The sequence below is a fragment of the Pelmatolapia mariae genome, linkage group LG9 (assembly GCF_036321145.2).
Source record: "Pelmatolapia mariae isolate MD_Pm_ZW linkage group LG9, Pm_UMD_F_2, whole genome shotgun sequence".
Classification (NCBI taxonomy): domain Eukaryota; kingdom Metazoa; phylum Chordata; class Actinopteri; order Cichliformes; family Cichlidae; genus Pelmatolapia; species Pelmatolapia mariae.
This window is the reverse complement of record NC_086235.1, coordinates 5,838,496-5,853,387: the sequence shown is the minus strand read 5'-3', so window position 1 is coordinate 5,853,387 and position 14,892 is coordinate 5,838,496. Positions and strand designations below refer to the sequence as shown.

The following is a 14,892-nucleotide window of genomic DNA, read 5'->3' as shown; positions in this document are numbered from 1 at the left end:
TTTTAGTTCACAAACACTTGTTGTAGCGACTAACTACTCCTGGCATTTTTGAGATGTTCTTTATACAGTAAAGTTACAGTGGGATACAAATAACATCAGGCTCATCCAATGTTCCCTCTAAGCTGCGCACGTGCGCAATTGCGCACTGCTGGCACGCTCTCTGCGCACTAAAAGTCTGCGTTGCGCACATCTAACCTGAATTGAAATTAAAATTAAAACTTTAACAATTCTGTTTTGCAGTGTTAGTCAGTAAGTGACTATATTGGATTAGAATGATGCCACCTTATCCCATAGTCCAGCAAATAATGCAATTGACATTCGTATATACGCAGCTAATCAACGTCGTTGACAGGCTATGACAGCGTCCTTATGTACCGACACCGGTGTTTTAACTAGCAAAGCGGCGTGGCTGATGTGGAGTGAAGCCACGTTAATGACAACGTGTGCAACCATTGGAGATGTGAGCAGGACAGACGGAACAACTGACGGAAAAAGTGGGGACTTAATACCAGTTTTTAAATTGTGTTGATAGGCCACGTAAAACCAGAGTTATGATAAAAATATATGCAATGTTTGGTTTTCTTCCTGAATACTGTCGTTGTTTATATTTACTGCAGGACCAAACGTTTTATAAGTAAAAAGGCTCGAAAGCACTCTCTGCCTGTGAGCAAAGACAAAACCAAAAAAAACCCCACTCTTTCCTATTGGTCGAAAAAAGTACCATGTCGACCAATCAAAAAATGATATGGCAACGTGGCATCTAGTTGTTAAGAAACGGGGGGAAGTTTTAGGAGTGACGGTTTTGAGATTTGAGAGATTTGTGACATTTAGCGCAAATCTGGTGTAGTTAGAATAGAATAGAATAGAATATTCTTTATTGTCATTGCCACAAGTACAATGAAATTGAGAGATGTCTCTGATCAATGCAACATTCACAAAATAAATACTTAAAAACTATATTATAAAAACTATGTTATAAATACTGTAGAAAAAAAATAAAATAAAATACAATCTTCACATACAGTAAATGCACCCAAAGCAATCCAGGCCTAATGCCACATACAGTCACTTAACATACGTCCTAGGTGATATGTCACTCAACAATCAAACACTCAGTCAAAACATTCCAACAGCAGGGTATAACTGACAGCAGGGGCAGTGAACGTTATCTACTTTTAGTAGCATTGAGACAGGATATTGCAATTGGGTAGAAACTGTGTTTGAGTCTGTTAGTCCTTGTGTATATTGTTCTATACCGTTTACCTGAAGGCAACAGTTCGAACATGGAGTGTCCAGGGTGAGAAATGTCTTTTATAATGTTATGGGCTCTTTTGAGGCAGCGAGAACTGTGCAGGTCTTCCAGTTTGAGGAGAGGGCAGCCGATTGTCCTTTGGGCAGCGTTGATTACTCCCTGTAGTGCTTTCTTCTGAGCCACCGTGCAGCTAGCGTACCAGATGCCTATGCAGTACGTTAGTATGCTTTCGATGGAGGCTCTATAAAAAGACACCAGCAGTCTCTGTGTGATGTTGTTCTTTCTGAGTACTCTCAAAAAGTACAGTCTCTGTTGTGTCTTTTTCAGTAGCTCAGAGGTGTTCACACTCCAGGATAAGTTTCCCTCTATGCTGACTCCCAAGAAGCGGAAGTCTGTCACCCTCTCCACACAGTCGTCGTTGATGATTAGTGGTTGAATTTCTGTCTTATGTCTTCTGTAGTCGATTATGAGTTCTTTAGTCTTTTTCGTGTTTAAAAGAAGGTTGTTATCCTTACACCATGTGGACAGCCGCTCCACCTCATCTCTGTAGGCAGACTCGTCTCCCCCAGATATAAGCCCCACCACAGTAGTGTCGTCTGCGAACTTTACGATGGTATTGGTCTGGTGGGCGGGGATGCAGTCATGTGTGTAAAGCGAGTAGAGCAGTGGACTAAGCACGCAGCCCTGTGGCGACCCAGTGCTTAAATTTAGGGCTGGCGATGTGTGGCATCCCACTCTCACTCTCTGTCTGCGGTCGGTGAGGAAGCTATTAATCCACTTACAGGTGCTGTGGGGGAGCCCCAAGTCTTTTAGCTTAGCATCCAGTTTGTATGGGAGAATGGTGTTAAATGCAGAGCTATAATCCACAAAGAGCATACGCACATAGTTTCCTTGCTTCTCCAGATGTGTTAATGCTGCATTGAGTGCTGTTGCTATGGCGTCCTCTGTCGATCGGTTTGCTCTGTAGGCAAACTGGTGTGTGTCAAGGTTGCAAGGTAGGGCTGCTAGGATGTGATAGCGCACAAGTTTCTCAAAACACTTCATCACCACCGGGGTTAGTGCCACTGGTCTATAGTCATTTAGGCTAGAGATATGAGGTTTCTTAGGCAAAGGTATTATGGTGGAGGTCTTGAGGCAAGGTGGGACATTTGACTGTTCAAGGGATTGGTTGAAGATCCTGGTGAGAATATAGGCAAGCTGATCTGCGCAGTCCCTCAGCACACGTCCTGGTATGCCATCTGGGCCGGCTGTCTTCCTCGGGTTAACGGCCCGCAGGGTGCGCCTCACTTCATGCTCTCCCAGAGTGATGGTGGTACTCCTACTGTGGGCTGTGTGCTGTGGCTGTTCCTCTGAGGCATAGGGTGCGGTGACCCCAAAGCGTGTGAAGAAGATGTTCAGCTCCTCTGCCAATGCTGGGTCGCCTGCAGCCGCACCTGATTTGGACTTGTAGTTTGTCAGCTGCTGGACACCCTGCCACACCAACCTGCTGTTCTTACTCTCCAGGTGGTTCTCGATCTTCTTCCTATAGTCCGCCTTGGCCTTTCTTATGCCTTTTTTCAGGTTAGCTCTAGCCCTGCTGTATCTTTCCCCGCTTCCGGACCTGAAGGCGCTATTTCTTTCTTTTAACAGCTGCTGGACTCCCCGGGTCATCCATGGTTTTTGATTGGTGTAGACCCGGACTCGCTTAACTACTGTGACAGTGTCTATGCAATGTTTGATGTAACAAAGGACACTGTTTTTGAACATTTCCAGGTCTTGATGTTGGAAGATATTCCAGTTGGTTCTGTCAAAGCAGTCCTGTAGCTGTTGAGAAGCGCCCTCTGGCCATGTTGTTACAATTTTAGTGATAGTCGGCGCAGTTCTCCTGATTGGGGCATATGCAGGGATTAGGAGCAAAGATAGATGGTCAGATTGGCCCAGATGTGGTAAGGGTCTAGCCCTATAGCCTTTCTTAATGTTAGAATAGACTTTATCTAAGGTATTAGCCCCTCTCGTAGCACATTTCACATGCTGGTGGAAGTTAAGGATTACTGTTTTTAAATCCGCCTGATTGAAATCACCCGCTATAATGTGCACTGCGTCGGGGTATTTGTTGAGTATGTTGTTAATGTTCGTGTGCAAAAGCGCTAGTGCCACGTTAATATTTGCAACTGGCGGTATATAAACAGTTGTTATTGCTACCACAGTGAACTCCCGTGGAAGATAGATAGGCCTGCATTTGACAGTCAAATATTCTATGTCCGGAGAACAGTGCCTGTCTATGGTCACTGTGTTAGTGCACCAGCTGTTATTTACGTATATGCAGATTCCCCCTCCTTTTCTCTTACCGGAGTCGTTTGTTCTGTCCTGACGCTGTACGGTGTAGCCTGCTAATTCAATAGCAGCGTCTGGGATGGACTGATTCAGCCAGGACTCAGTGATCAGAAGAATACATGAGTTTTTAATGTGATTGTCCGTTGTTATTTGTAGCCTTAGTTCGTCCATCTTGTTCACCAAAGATCTGACATTCGAGAGAAATAAACTCGGGAGCGGTGGTCTAAAAGGCTTCCTCCTTAGCCTGGTTAGCACGCCAGCCCGACAGCCTCGCTTCCTCCTTCTCTCTCGTCGCCGCCTGCGTCTCCTTCCCTCTGGAATAGTAATCCAAGGAGCGCCTGGTCTCCTTGCTACTTCCTCTGGTATTTTATGTGAGTGAATAAATTCAGTGGTCACGCTCACACGGTAACTCACACCGATCTTAAGGAGATCATGTCTGCTGAAGATGTTATTCGCTTGAAACAAAACACAAAACGTACAAAAATAACCAAACGCCACACCGACCAGTGGTACATCGAGCTGCTGCAACTGTGTGCGCCGCCATCTTGAAAAGTCGATAGTTAGTGTGTAGTGTAGTCAATAGTTTTGTTGTGTGTGTCAGAACAACGAGGCGACTACTGAATGTTACAGGTGTTACAGGAGGGATACATCCTGTTGTCAGGCCTGCAGGTATCAGGCTGTTGTTCTCCTTTATCTCATAGTGGACAGAAATTATTTTTTGGAGTGGCACAAATAATTTGTGTGGCATCAGATTTGATGCAGAACAGCTGATTGTTCTGTAAATAGTTTGAAATGTTTATTTAAAAATGCATTGGCTGTATTTAAAAAACATAGCTGCAAAAAATATTGTTTGCTAAACTGAGTTACTTTTTTTGAAGGAGTTACTATATAATTAATTGCCCAACATTGGTCATTATATACTATATTTTGCAGACAGAGAGTTACAGGACTCTCTCCCAGACCACAGACTCATAATACAAGTCAGAGCTTTATTTAAAAAAAAAAAAAATAAAGGAAGGAAGAAAGAAAGTTGTGTTTTCGAAATTGGAGTTCAAGATATTTTTACTTCCAATAGTGTTAACATACTACACAGGCCAATGGCTAGATTTTTTTTTTTACATTTTTATTGTAAATGGGCTAAAGTAGTTAATTAAAGGTAGTCTAACATAAATGTAAATGCTGTAATTGGATTTGATTTTAATAAACCATATAACTTGCATGGATTCAATGCTGGCGTGACTACAGTGCACACGTCTGATGTCACTCACAGTGGTCCAAGGGATCACTCAGGGAGTTTGTGTGTTCGCTCAGACACATGAAAAATTAGAGGGAACATTAGGCTCATCCTGCCACAATTTGTTCCCCGGTTCAAATCACGGACAAACAGTATCCCACAGTTGTTTATGTTTTTGAACCCATTTTTCAGAGGGATTGAAGAATGTATTGATAGCAATGTTGAATATAATTACACAGGGAAAAAAACAACTACATGTAAAATAATCACATCGTGAGGCCTCTGCCTTTCTAAATGGAGGGACAGTAACTGCGTGTGTATATGTAAGCATGTAAAAACCGAAGATAGTCAGATTAACAGTATTTTTTCTCGATCCTCCATTTTGCAATTCATCTCATGTAAACAATAATGTGGCGCACAGCGTGACGTGAAAAAAGGCACATACCTTTGTCCACATGTAAACGCAAAAAAGGAGTTTTAAAAAATCTCCGTTCTCGGTGATTCGAAACGCCGTTTACGTGTGGACGAAACAGCTGCGTTTCCAAAAATACCCATGTAGGTGTGGACGCAGCGTAAAAGAGTTAGGAGTTTATTTTATTACTACCTGTAATTTATTGCAGATTACTTGTATTTGCTTAATTGTTTACTAAATGTTTGAGGTGTGAAATAAACCGCAATGGAGCAAAATATGGGTGTGTGTGGTTGGAGGACGTGTGCGTGTGTGTGTGCGTGTGCGTGCACGCGCGGAGGGTGCGGGGGCGCGAACATTTTTCTTGTAAAACAAGGGGGGCCCAGCAAAAAAAGTTTGGGAACCACTGATCTAATAGATCACATTAGTCTCGATACAGCCTCTGCCACCACATTAGCTCAATCCCTCTGGGCTCCTTTGATTGGCTCCATCACCTAGCGGGGGTGGGGGGTCATGGTTTGGTCCCGCCTTAGCTATTGTGGTTGATGTGGAGGTTGGGACGGGCTTAGGGCGCCTGGTAGACCCCTAGAGACGTTATCTCTGGAGGGCTTAACCCGTGGGTTGTGTTCATAACCTGGTTAGTGGCTCTGGTCGCTCTTAGAGGGTGTTCTCCTCGTGGCTGCGTGCAACTGGACTGGAGGATGGTCTGTGCTAGCGGATGTAGGTTACTGGCCTGGTGGCCTGGCTGCCCCGATTGGATCCGGGGCAGGCGTGGGCGCTTGGGGTTCGGGGGTGCTTCGCCTCCGTGCTGGAGCTTTGGCTGGACCTTGGGGGCTTCGGTCCTCGTCGTTGTGTCGCCGAGGTTGTGGGCGGGTGGGTGCACGGGGGCTCAGCCCTGGCGCAGGGGGCCTCTGGTGCATTGGCCTAACTGGGGGGCTCTTCAACTGGCAGAGAGGTTGTTCCATCCTTGCTGGAGTCCACTCTGCAGGTGAGGGAGAGACATAGAAGAGGTGGAGAATAAACTTAACCTGGGGGTCTGTTGTCTTGTGTAGTCTGGGAGATGATTGAATGTTGGGGTGGGTACAGTTTCCTCTGCGGTGGGGTAGGGTGGGCTGCCCCGGTTCCTGTGGGGCTTGGCGGTGCTGCTGCCGTAGGCCCCGGTCTGGATGGGCCTGGGGTCCCTTACCTTGGTGGGTATCAGAGGATGGGGGTGCCTACTGGGGTCAGCGGGGGAGCTGGCCCTAGGGAGGGGCATGTCGCCAGAAGGGGACGTCCCCCCGTCCCCTTCTGGCCACCTTTGCCTCAATTTTATTCCATAACTTAGACATCCAGATTACATACATTCTCATAACACAAACATATATATAGGGCCTTGAGGGTGGGCACGTTAACGGCGTCCAGTGGACAGTCTGTGTATTGAAACCTACCTCTGGCGCCGGTGCCCACCTCTCAATTTTAAATCCATGTAGACATTGAGGGTTCTAGGGAGGGGCTGTGCTAACACCTGCTGCTCTCTGGCAGCAGCACCATTCCCTCCCGTGTTTTAAATGCACTTTAGAGCAACACGCAGCAATACTACACATGAGCGGGAGGAAGGAGGTATGGGGTCTTCACACACCCCCGTTTTCCACTAGCCATCGGGGCAGGGGGGCTGGGAGGAGGTGTTGGCTGTCTGATTGGTCTCCCTGCTGCGGAGCCTGGGGCGGTCTGCTTACCTCCACCGCGGGGGAAAGGGTAACATCTCTTTGGTCTGGGTGCCATTTCCCCCTCTGGGGGCGAGGGTACCTGGACCCGGGGTATAGAGTATGTTTGGGGAGTGTGATTGTGTGTACATGTCCATTTATGTCAATCCTTACGTTGGTTGAGTGCTGAGTGTTTGTATATGTGTGCATAAGGGTGGGAATGCATGTTTGTGTCTGTGTGTGCCTGTTTTTCTGTGTCTATATGTCAGGTCGGGTCTTAGACTCCACCTCTCTGGGAAATCCCAGGCCCTCCAAAGTGTGGAGGCCTATCTCCCCTCACCACACTCCCTGCCGGTGACTGATGCCCTCAGGGGTTGGTGCATTGGTGGTTCTTGGTGTCCGGGGCTGGGCGCTCAGGTATGTACCAGCTCACTCCCGGTGGCTACTTGGTGGGGCCTGGCGCCTGTTGGTCGGTCAGGCCTCTTCCGGGGCGCGGGGGGCCCTCGGGCCTCTGGGCCTGCGGCTCGGTTCACTCTGCACGCCAGTACAGCGCCCTCTGGCTTCTGCTCTGTGGCTACTGGGTGGCCCCTCGTCTGGGGATCTCCTCAGCCCTTCCCATGAGGGTGGGACGGATGCCCCTCCGGTGGTCCTCCTTGGGCTCTCGCACTCTGGGGCCTCTGGATGTCTGGGGCCTGGATCTCCTCCATGCCTGCTTCATGCCCTGGGGGATGGGGCTATGGCCCTCTACACCCTCTAGCAGACCGTTACATGGGGAAACCTTTTGAATACAAGCGCGCTGGTCCACACAGGTGTGCACACGGGTGTTTACTGTTCATAGACTTGAACTACACCTTTCCTGGCTGCTACTTCAAAGCACATTGTGCTCTATCTGTCCTGCGTGCTGCACAACAACATTCAATATTTAGTATTTACTGTTGTTTACACTTAGCTAGATTAATGTGATGGTGTTGTGTTTATTATGTTGCTTGTTTTTTTTTGCTTGTTTTCTATTCTTTCTCTCTCAACAGGTGATCCAGGAGATTTTTTTCTCCCTTTCTCACTGTCCCTCTTCCCTTCTATTTTTCTTTTCCTTCCTCTCTTTCTTTCTCCCTTTCGTATCCCCCACTCATGTCTGTTCCGTCTTTAACAACTGAAAATAAAATAAATAATAACAACAAAGTTTGATCAAATGGACCAATACGGCAATGCCATGATGATCCATTTGGCAAAATAAATCCATTGGGTATCCTTGTTGGTCTTCAGACAACAATTCTGACGGCTAAAGAACCAAATGGGACAGGCAAAAAAAAAAAAATATATATATATAGAATAAACACACATGTAAGCTAAGACTCTCTAAAAAGAAAAACAGCATTATTGATCTGCTTTTCATTTTCCCATTTGTTGATTCACTCGAAGAGCGAGTAGCGTAATATGGGCCAAGTGATCAGTTTGATATCAATCTTTGGTGATACACCGTCATATTTACATTATTTGTACAGTACGAATGATTTGCTTTGGTACCTGGTCAAACTTAAGCTTTGCTCTGTCTGCAGCAAACTCACAGGCAGCAGCTTCTCCCCCCTCGCTCACATGCGTAACTGCTGTGCTCAGTCGCCTAGTGCCTGAGCTCGGATCGTACCAAAATTAGGGGGAATTTATGAGGATGTGCTTCGTGTGTTGTTTTTGACAAGACCAAGAAAAATGTCAGTCGAGACCAAGACCACGTAAAAGTCATCTCGAGACATCCAACTCTACCGGTACCTAAAAAAAGAAAATTTATTCATAACACACGTGAAAAGACCTAGGAAAACCGAGTTGACAATAAAAACGATAACAAAATAATGCTGAAAACTAATAAAAAACCCTGAAACCAATACATTTCACACCCGAGCCTCAACTCTCGTGACCCGGTACCAAACGACTCACGGACCAATACCGGTCCAGGGGTTGGGGACCGCTGCTGTAGACTCTCGCCCACGCTTGCCTGTGAAAAAGTAGATAACAGGGGACCATCTTCTAGTGAAGATGCATTATAACTCACCTGTGCATTATAATAAAAGGTGTTGATTGCAGCTGACAGTGTCTGCAGACTTTGATAACTGTGTGACACCCTCGTGGTTAATCAGAGGGAAATCTGAGTCAGTGTGGATTTGGTTGTACAGCTCTCACACATACAACCTGAACTGCACATTGTAAGTGTGATGTTCTTCAAATTTGAACAAAGTAAAAACTAAAAAACTTTGAAGTCATACAAGCCAATATTTTATTCACAAGTTGAACTTTTACTACTTTTATCCCCAAAATGAGCTTACTTCAAATATTTACCACAGCATAGCGTCCCCAGGCACCTGAGACGTTTGGCAGATGGTGAAACTGTTTATCTTTGTGAGGTAAGAGGGGGCACTTGGGGATGAGCTGAAGGTATAGACCTGATGTCACTGTTTGGGTTCTTTGTCATTACAGGAGAAAGAAGTGAAAGCAGGCCGAAACCTCAGCACATGGATGATATCAACCAAAAACATCCAGCACCAGCAAGTAAAGATGAGCCAGCGGCGATCCCTGTGGAAAAGACTTTTCCCGCTATCAAGCAGCCCAGAAGACGCAAGCACGCCAACAGGGTGGACAGAAGCTTGAACTGTGATCAGTGTGGGAAGACTTTTACTCAGATTGGTAGCTTACAATCACATCAGCTGATCCACACCGGTGTGAAACCATTCAGCTGTGATCAGTGTGGAAAGACCTTTACTCAGATTGGTCACTTGAAATCACATCAGCTGATCCACACCGGTGTGAAACCATTCAGCTGTGATCAGTGTGGAAAGTCTTTTACTCAGATTGGTAGCTTGAAATCACATCAGCTGATCCACACCGGTGTGAAACCATTCAGCTGTGATCAGTGTGGAAAGTCTTTTACTCAGATTGGTAGCTTGAAATCACATAAGCTGATCCACACCGGTGTGAAACCATTCAGCTGCGATCAGTGTGGAAAGACCTTTACTCAGATTGGTAACTTAAAATCACATCAGCGGATCCACACCGGTGTGAAACCATTCAGCTGCGATCAGTGTGGAAAGACCTTTACTCAGATTTGTAACATGAAATCACATCAGCTGATCCACACCGGTGCGAAACCATTCAGCTGTCATCAGTGTGGAAAGTCTTTTACTCATAGATCAAGCTTAAAAGAACATCAGGTTGTCCACAGCGAAGTTAAACCATTCAGCTGTCATCAGTGTGGAAAGACCTTTACTCATAGATCCAGCTTAAATCAACATCAGGTCGTCCACACTGAATTTAAAGCTTTCAACTGTGATCAGTGTGGAAAGTCTTTTACTCAGATTGGTAGCTTAAAATCACATCAGCTGATCCACACCGGTGTGAAACCATTCAGCTGTGATCAGTGTGGAAAGACCTTTACTCATATGTGTAACTTGAAATCACATCAGCTGATCCACACCGGTTTGAAACCATTCAGCTGTGATCAGTGTGGAAAGTCTTTTACTCATGTTGGTAGCTTGAAATCACATCAGCTGATCCACAGCGGTGTGAAACCATTCAGCTGTGATCAGTGTGGAAAGTCTTTTACTCAGAATGGTAACTTGAAATCACATCAGCTGATCCACACCGGTGTGAAACCATTCAGCTGTGATCAGTGTGGAAAGTCTTTTACTCAGATTGGTACCTTGAAATCACATCAGCTGATCCACACCGGTGTGAAACCATTCGAAACCTCAGCACATGGATGATATCAACCAAAAACATCCAGCACCAACAAGTAAAGATGAGCCAGCTGCGATCCCTGTGGAAAAGACTTTTCCTGCTATGAAGCAGCCCAGGAGACGCAAGCGCGCCAACAGTGAGGACAGAAGCTTGAGCTGTGATCAGTGTGGGAAGACCTTTACTCAGATTGGTAGCTTACAATCACATCAGCTGATCCACACCGGTGTGAAACCATTCAGTTGTGATCAGTGTGGAAAGACCTTTACTCATAGATCAAGCTTAAAAGCACATCAGGTCGTCCACACTGAATTTAAAGCTTTCAACTGTGATCAGTGTGGAAAGTCTTTTACTGGATTTTGATAGGTTAAAAATCCATCAGCTCATCCACAGTGGAGATAAACCTTTCAGCTGTGAGCCATTGCGGAAAATTCTTTACTGACATGTGTCACTTAAAATCACGTCAGCTCATCCACTCTGGTACTAAACAATTTGTATGTGGTCACTGTGGAAAGGCTTAAACTCAAAAGAAGGGCTTAAAATCAAATCAGCTCATCCACTATGGAGTTAAATCATTTGTATGTGGTCAGTGTGGAAAGTTCCACATTTCATCCATAACAACAGTCTACTGAGGCTTCAAAAGACCCACAAATGTCCTCCTGTGAGAAAAGGGGCAGACCAATGGGACATTGCCCTGACAGGGTTCATTTGAACACAGTGGGAGAAACAGGGGATCTGAACAAAAGTCCTTCTGGATGCTGCATCAAACTTGAAAAGCTTGAGATCAGGCTTCACAGAATCGCAGCCTGTGTTCCATTTTGTTTCATGCATTTAATTTACTGGTGCATCTTTGTTGTCTTATATTTTGGCCAAAGTTTAGCAAGTTAAACTTCACTGGCTGTGTCCACAAACAGCATACAGACTTAACATTATTCCCCATCTTCTGATAACAAGAAAAAGCAAAATGTCAAACTATCAGACCCGTTACTGTTTATTTGGCCATTCATCGTGAGGTAATTATCAGTGTCAGTGCTGTGCCACTATTGTTGCAGCTTACCATTGTGCAATGTGTTTTCAATGATCCCTGTTGTCTTACAGGATGTGAGTCTGTTTTGCTTCATGAAGAGACAAACCTCATTTTTTTTATGTTGCACTGAAAATATTATTACTGTAAGTCATAAATGTGTGTCATTTAACCAGGCAATATGTAAAAACATTTACTTTATCCTATGAATAATAAAATGTATTAAGCTGTAACGCATCTTTCTTATTGTCTTAACAATTGCAGACTGCGGTCCCAGCTGACTGTAACTAGGGTGTGGTGCCACCTCCTGGCAACACCATGGAGAATGTTTGTGGACCATTTTGACCTTTTGATTCTTGTGTCCTGTCGTTTTGTGGGTCCCTCTTCTCTTTAACACCATGTCCAAGGATTTCAAACACAGATTCCTGCATCCTCAGGACATGTGGATTTGCTGAGGACATAATTTCTTTGAAGGAAGTACAGGAGATTAAAAGGATTTAATTTGAGTCAGCAGTTGGAAATAAAAGTTTATAGCAGTGGGCCTCTCCATGAAAACAGCCATCTGACATCACAGAAAATGTTATACCCCAACAATAACACATTATTATTATTATGACATATCATGATCTTCTTCCAGAACCAATGTGACAGTCCTGCACATATGAGTGTAGATGGAAATGAACAGGCTGATAAGTTTGCAAATGGTGCAACAAGAAGAAGTCATGTAGATATGAATATAAAATACAGTAGAGATAAGGTTTATAGGGTATAATCAAGGTAATGTTAAAGGAAAAAAGCAGGCACAATTGAAAAGATAGAAATTATTATAGTATATAGAAACTAGTTGGACAATGTAGAAGAAGCAATTGAAGTAAAAAAGAAGAAGATTGTTGGGTCTGTGTTTCCACAAGCCCCGCTAGTTTAGGGACTTATTCATCATGAGGAAAACAAGACAGTCAGCGATCGATTGATTTTCTGCAAAGGGAGGCCTCATCGGTATCTACCACAAAATGACCCCAGATCCGGCCTCCGCTTGCTGCCTTTTATTGGGAAAATAGTTCACACAATACACATCACAGCAAAAGCACCTCCCACCGTAACCCCCCCCCCCCCCCCCCCCCCCCCCAAATGGTTCTAAAACAAGACAATATGTGTCTGTATGTGTAAACATCTGTATGTGTAAACATCTGTATGCATGTGCAAGAACGTGTGTGTGTGTGTGTGTGTGTGTGTGTGTGTGTGTGTGTGTGTGTGTGTGTATGCATGACTTCCTGCTCACCAAAAGGGTCATAAAAGCAGGAAGCAACATCACAAGAAACAGACCTTCCAGATAGAGTGTATCTGCAATAAAACCTCCCCCAGCACAGAGTCGGTGGAAATGTGATCAGGATCAAAGGAATGGCTTGATCCTATAGATTGAACTAAGACCTAACAAATTTAAGAAACACAATGACAACATTCAACAATTAGACTTAACAAAGATATATATTCAAGAGGCGACATCTGATCATGTACTGTTAGAATGTGGTAAATATAGGTGGGGAAGGCAAATACTCAAATCTGACTTACAGATACAGTCCTATTAAGGATAAAATAAATATTACAAAGGGATACAGATGATGTAGTTAACAGAATAATATTTAGGTTTTTAAGAGCAGCAGGTAGTTATATCAGAATAAAGATGTAAAAGCTGTTCTCATCCACACTCCAGTCCAGAATGTGGTGGTATTGCACCTCAAGTTGTTTGCCAACCGCAATGAAAAGAAGTTTTTCTGATCAAGTCAGTATTTTATACAGTCATTGGTACAGACAACTGGAAGTCATACAGGACTGACAGTGGAGAAGATAATTTTGTTTATTACATATGTTATAGATGATACCCGTGTTATGTTTTAGATTTGATACAGGCATGTTGACCCAGGGTGACATCTAAAACCTGTGGAACACAGACGGCAGCACAGTGCAGCTGAAACATATAATAATAATATGAGTCCACACTGCTCAAGGACTCTAGTTCCCTCAGCCCCTGGGTCCCTGACAATTCCCCACCTCTAAGGGCTGGGTCCTTAAGGCCCTAAAACAAAAACTAATACAGTCAACCCAACCCCGGGTGGCTGGTGGGCGATTCCAGGACGGAGGACTCAAAACAATATCCAGGCAAAAAGAGCCCTAGTCCAAACAGTTAAAAAAACAGGCTGCACCTCAAGAAACAGGGCACACTTTCCCACAAGCCAGGAGCGGTCCCAGTGGTAGCAACCAAACAGTTCTGGTGGCCGACTTGATTGGTGGCAACAGTGGCAAGGCTGTTCAGGCGACCTCCCGCAGGTCCAGCAGCAGCGGCAAAACAGTTCAGGCAGCCTGCCACGGGTCCAGCAGCAGCGAAACAGTCTAGGCGGCCTGCTATGAGACAAGTGGCAGCAGCATTGCAGCTCAGGCAGTGACAACATAACGGCTCCGGTGGCTCTCAACAGCTCCTCAGCTGTTGGCCTGGAAAGTGGCCGGTGATTATGGGTCTTGGCTGATTTTTGGTGTTTTGCTGCTGGATTTGGAAGCAGCGATGCAGACCATGCTGGATGAGGATGTGGCCAATCTCAAAGCTTCCTTTTCCGTCTACAGTTTTGGTGAAAGTTGTGTACTTGCAGGCCCACCTTGATTTTAACAAGATCTCAGAAAAATTCCAATATATTTTTAAATCACAAAATTGCACTGAGACTGCACTTTTAAGGATTTTTAATTATATTCTTTTAACTTTGGAATCCGGCAGCTGTCATGTATTTAATATATATTGCCCCTGTTGCCCTGGCAACAGACTTTAGAAAGGAGAAGTAAAGAAAAGAGGAAGTTTAGTGCAGAGCTGCACTGGAAATCTGACACAAAGAAGAGGAACTGAGTAAACTGAGGGTGTGTGTGTGACGTAGCCGAACTAGACACATACAGATTCATCTTGTGATTTTTTTCAGAGCTGTGGGTGCATGGTAGCGCCTAACAGCTCCCCATTCCCGGGAATGCAAAATAAAGATCATTTTTTGAGTTAGACCACTTAGAGCCCAGTCTTTCTTTACCTCCAAAAGAATGCAAGGAACCAAATTTAATACAGCCCTGCTGCCCTTTTATTGTTGGACCTGTCAGCAGCTTTTGACACGGTCAACCATTACATCCTGTAATCACAGCTAGAGTTTCATCCTGGACTAAAACGATCTGCCCTCCAGTGGTTTCTGCCCTACTTGTTGGGAAGGTCTTTTTACATTAATATTGGCC

General features: G+C 44.8%; 1 protein-coding gene across 3 annotated transcripts in view; it reads left to right on the top strand.

Annotated features, from left to right (window-relative positions):
- The window catches only part of LOC134634974 (gastrula zinc finger protein XlCGF26.1-like), a 29,774-nt gene extending 17,907 nt beyond the window's left edge, over window positions 1-11,867 (top strand). For 2 of the 3 annotated variants that reach the window (XM_063484486.1, XM_063484485.1), the window contains exon 3: window positions 9,357-11,867. In XM_063484486.1, the coding sequence (XP_063340556.1) occupies window positions 9,392-10,639 (1,248 nt within the window). In that variant the 5' untranslated portion in view covers window positions 9,357-9,391 and the 3' untranslated portion in view covers window positions 10,640-11,867. Of the gene's footprint in view, window positions 1-8,401; window positions 9,284-9,356 lie in introns of those variants that run through there. The other variant, XM_063484487.1, reaches the window with a different exon arrangement.
- Window positions 11,868-14,892: the final 3,025 nt, after the last annotated feature.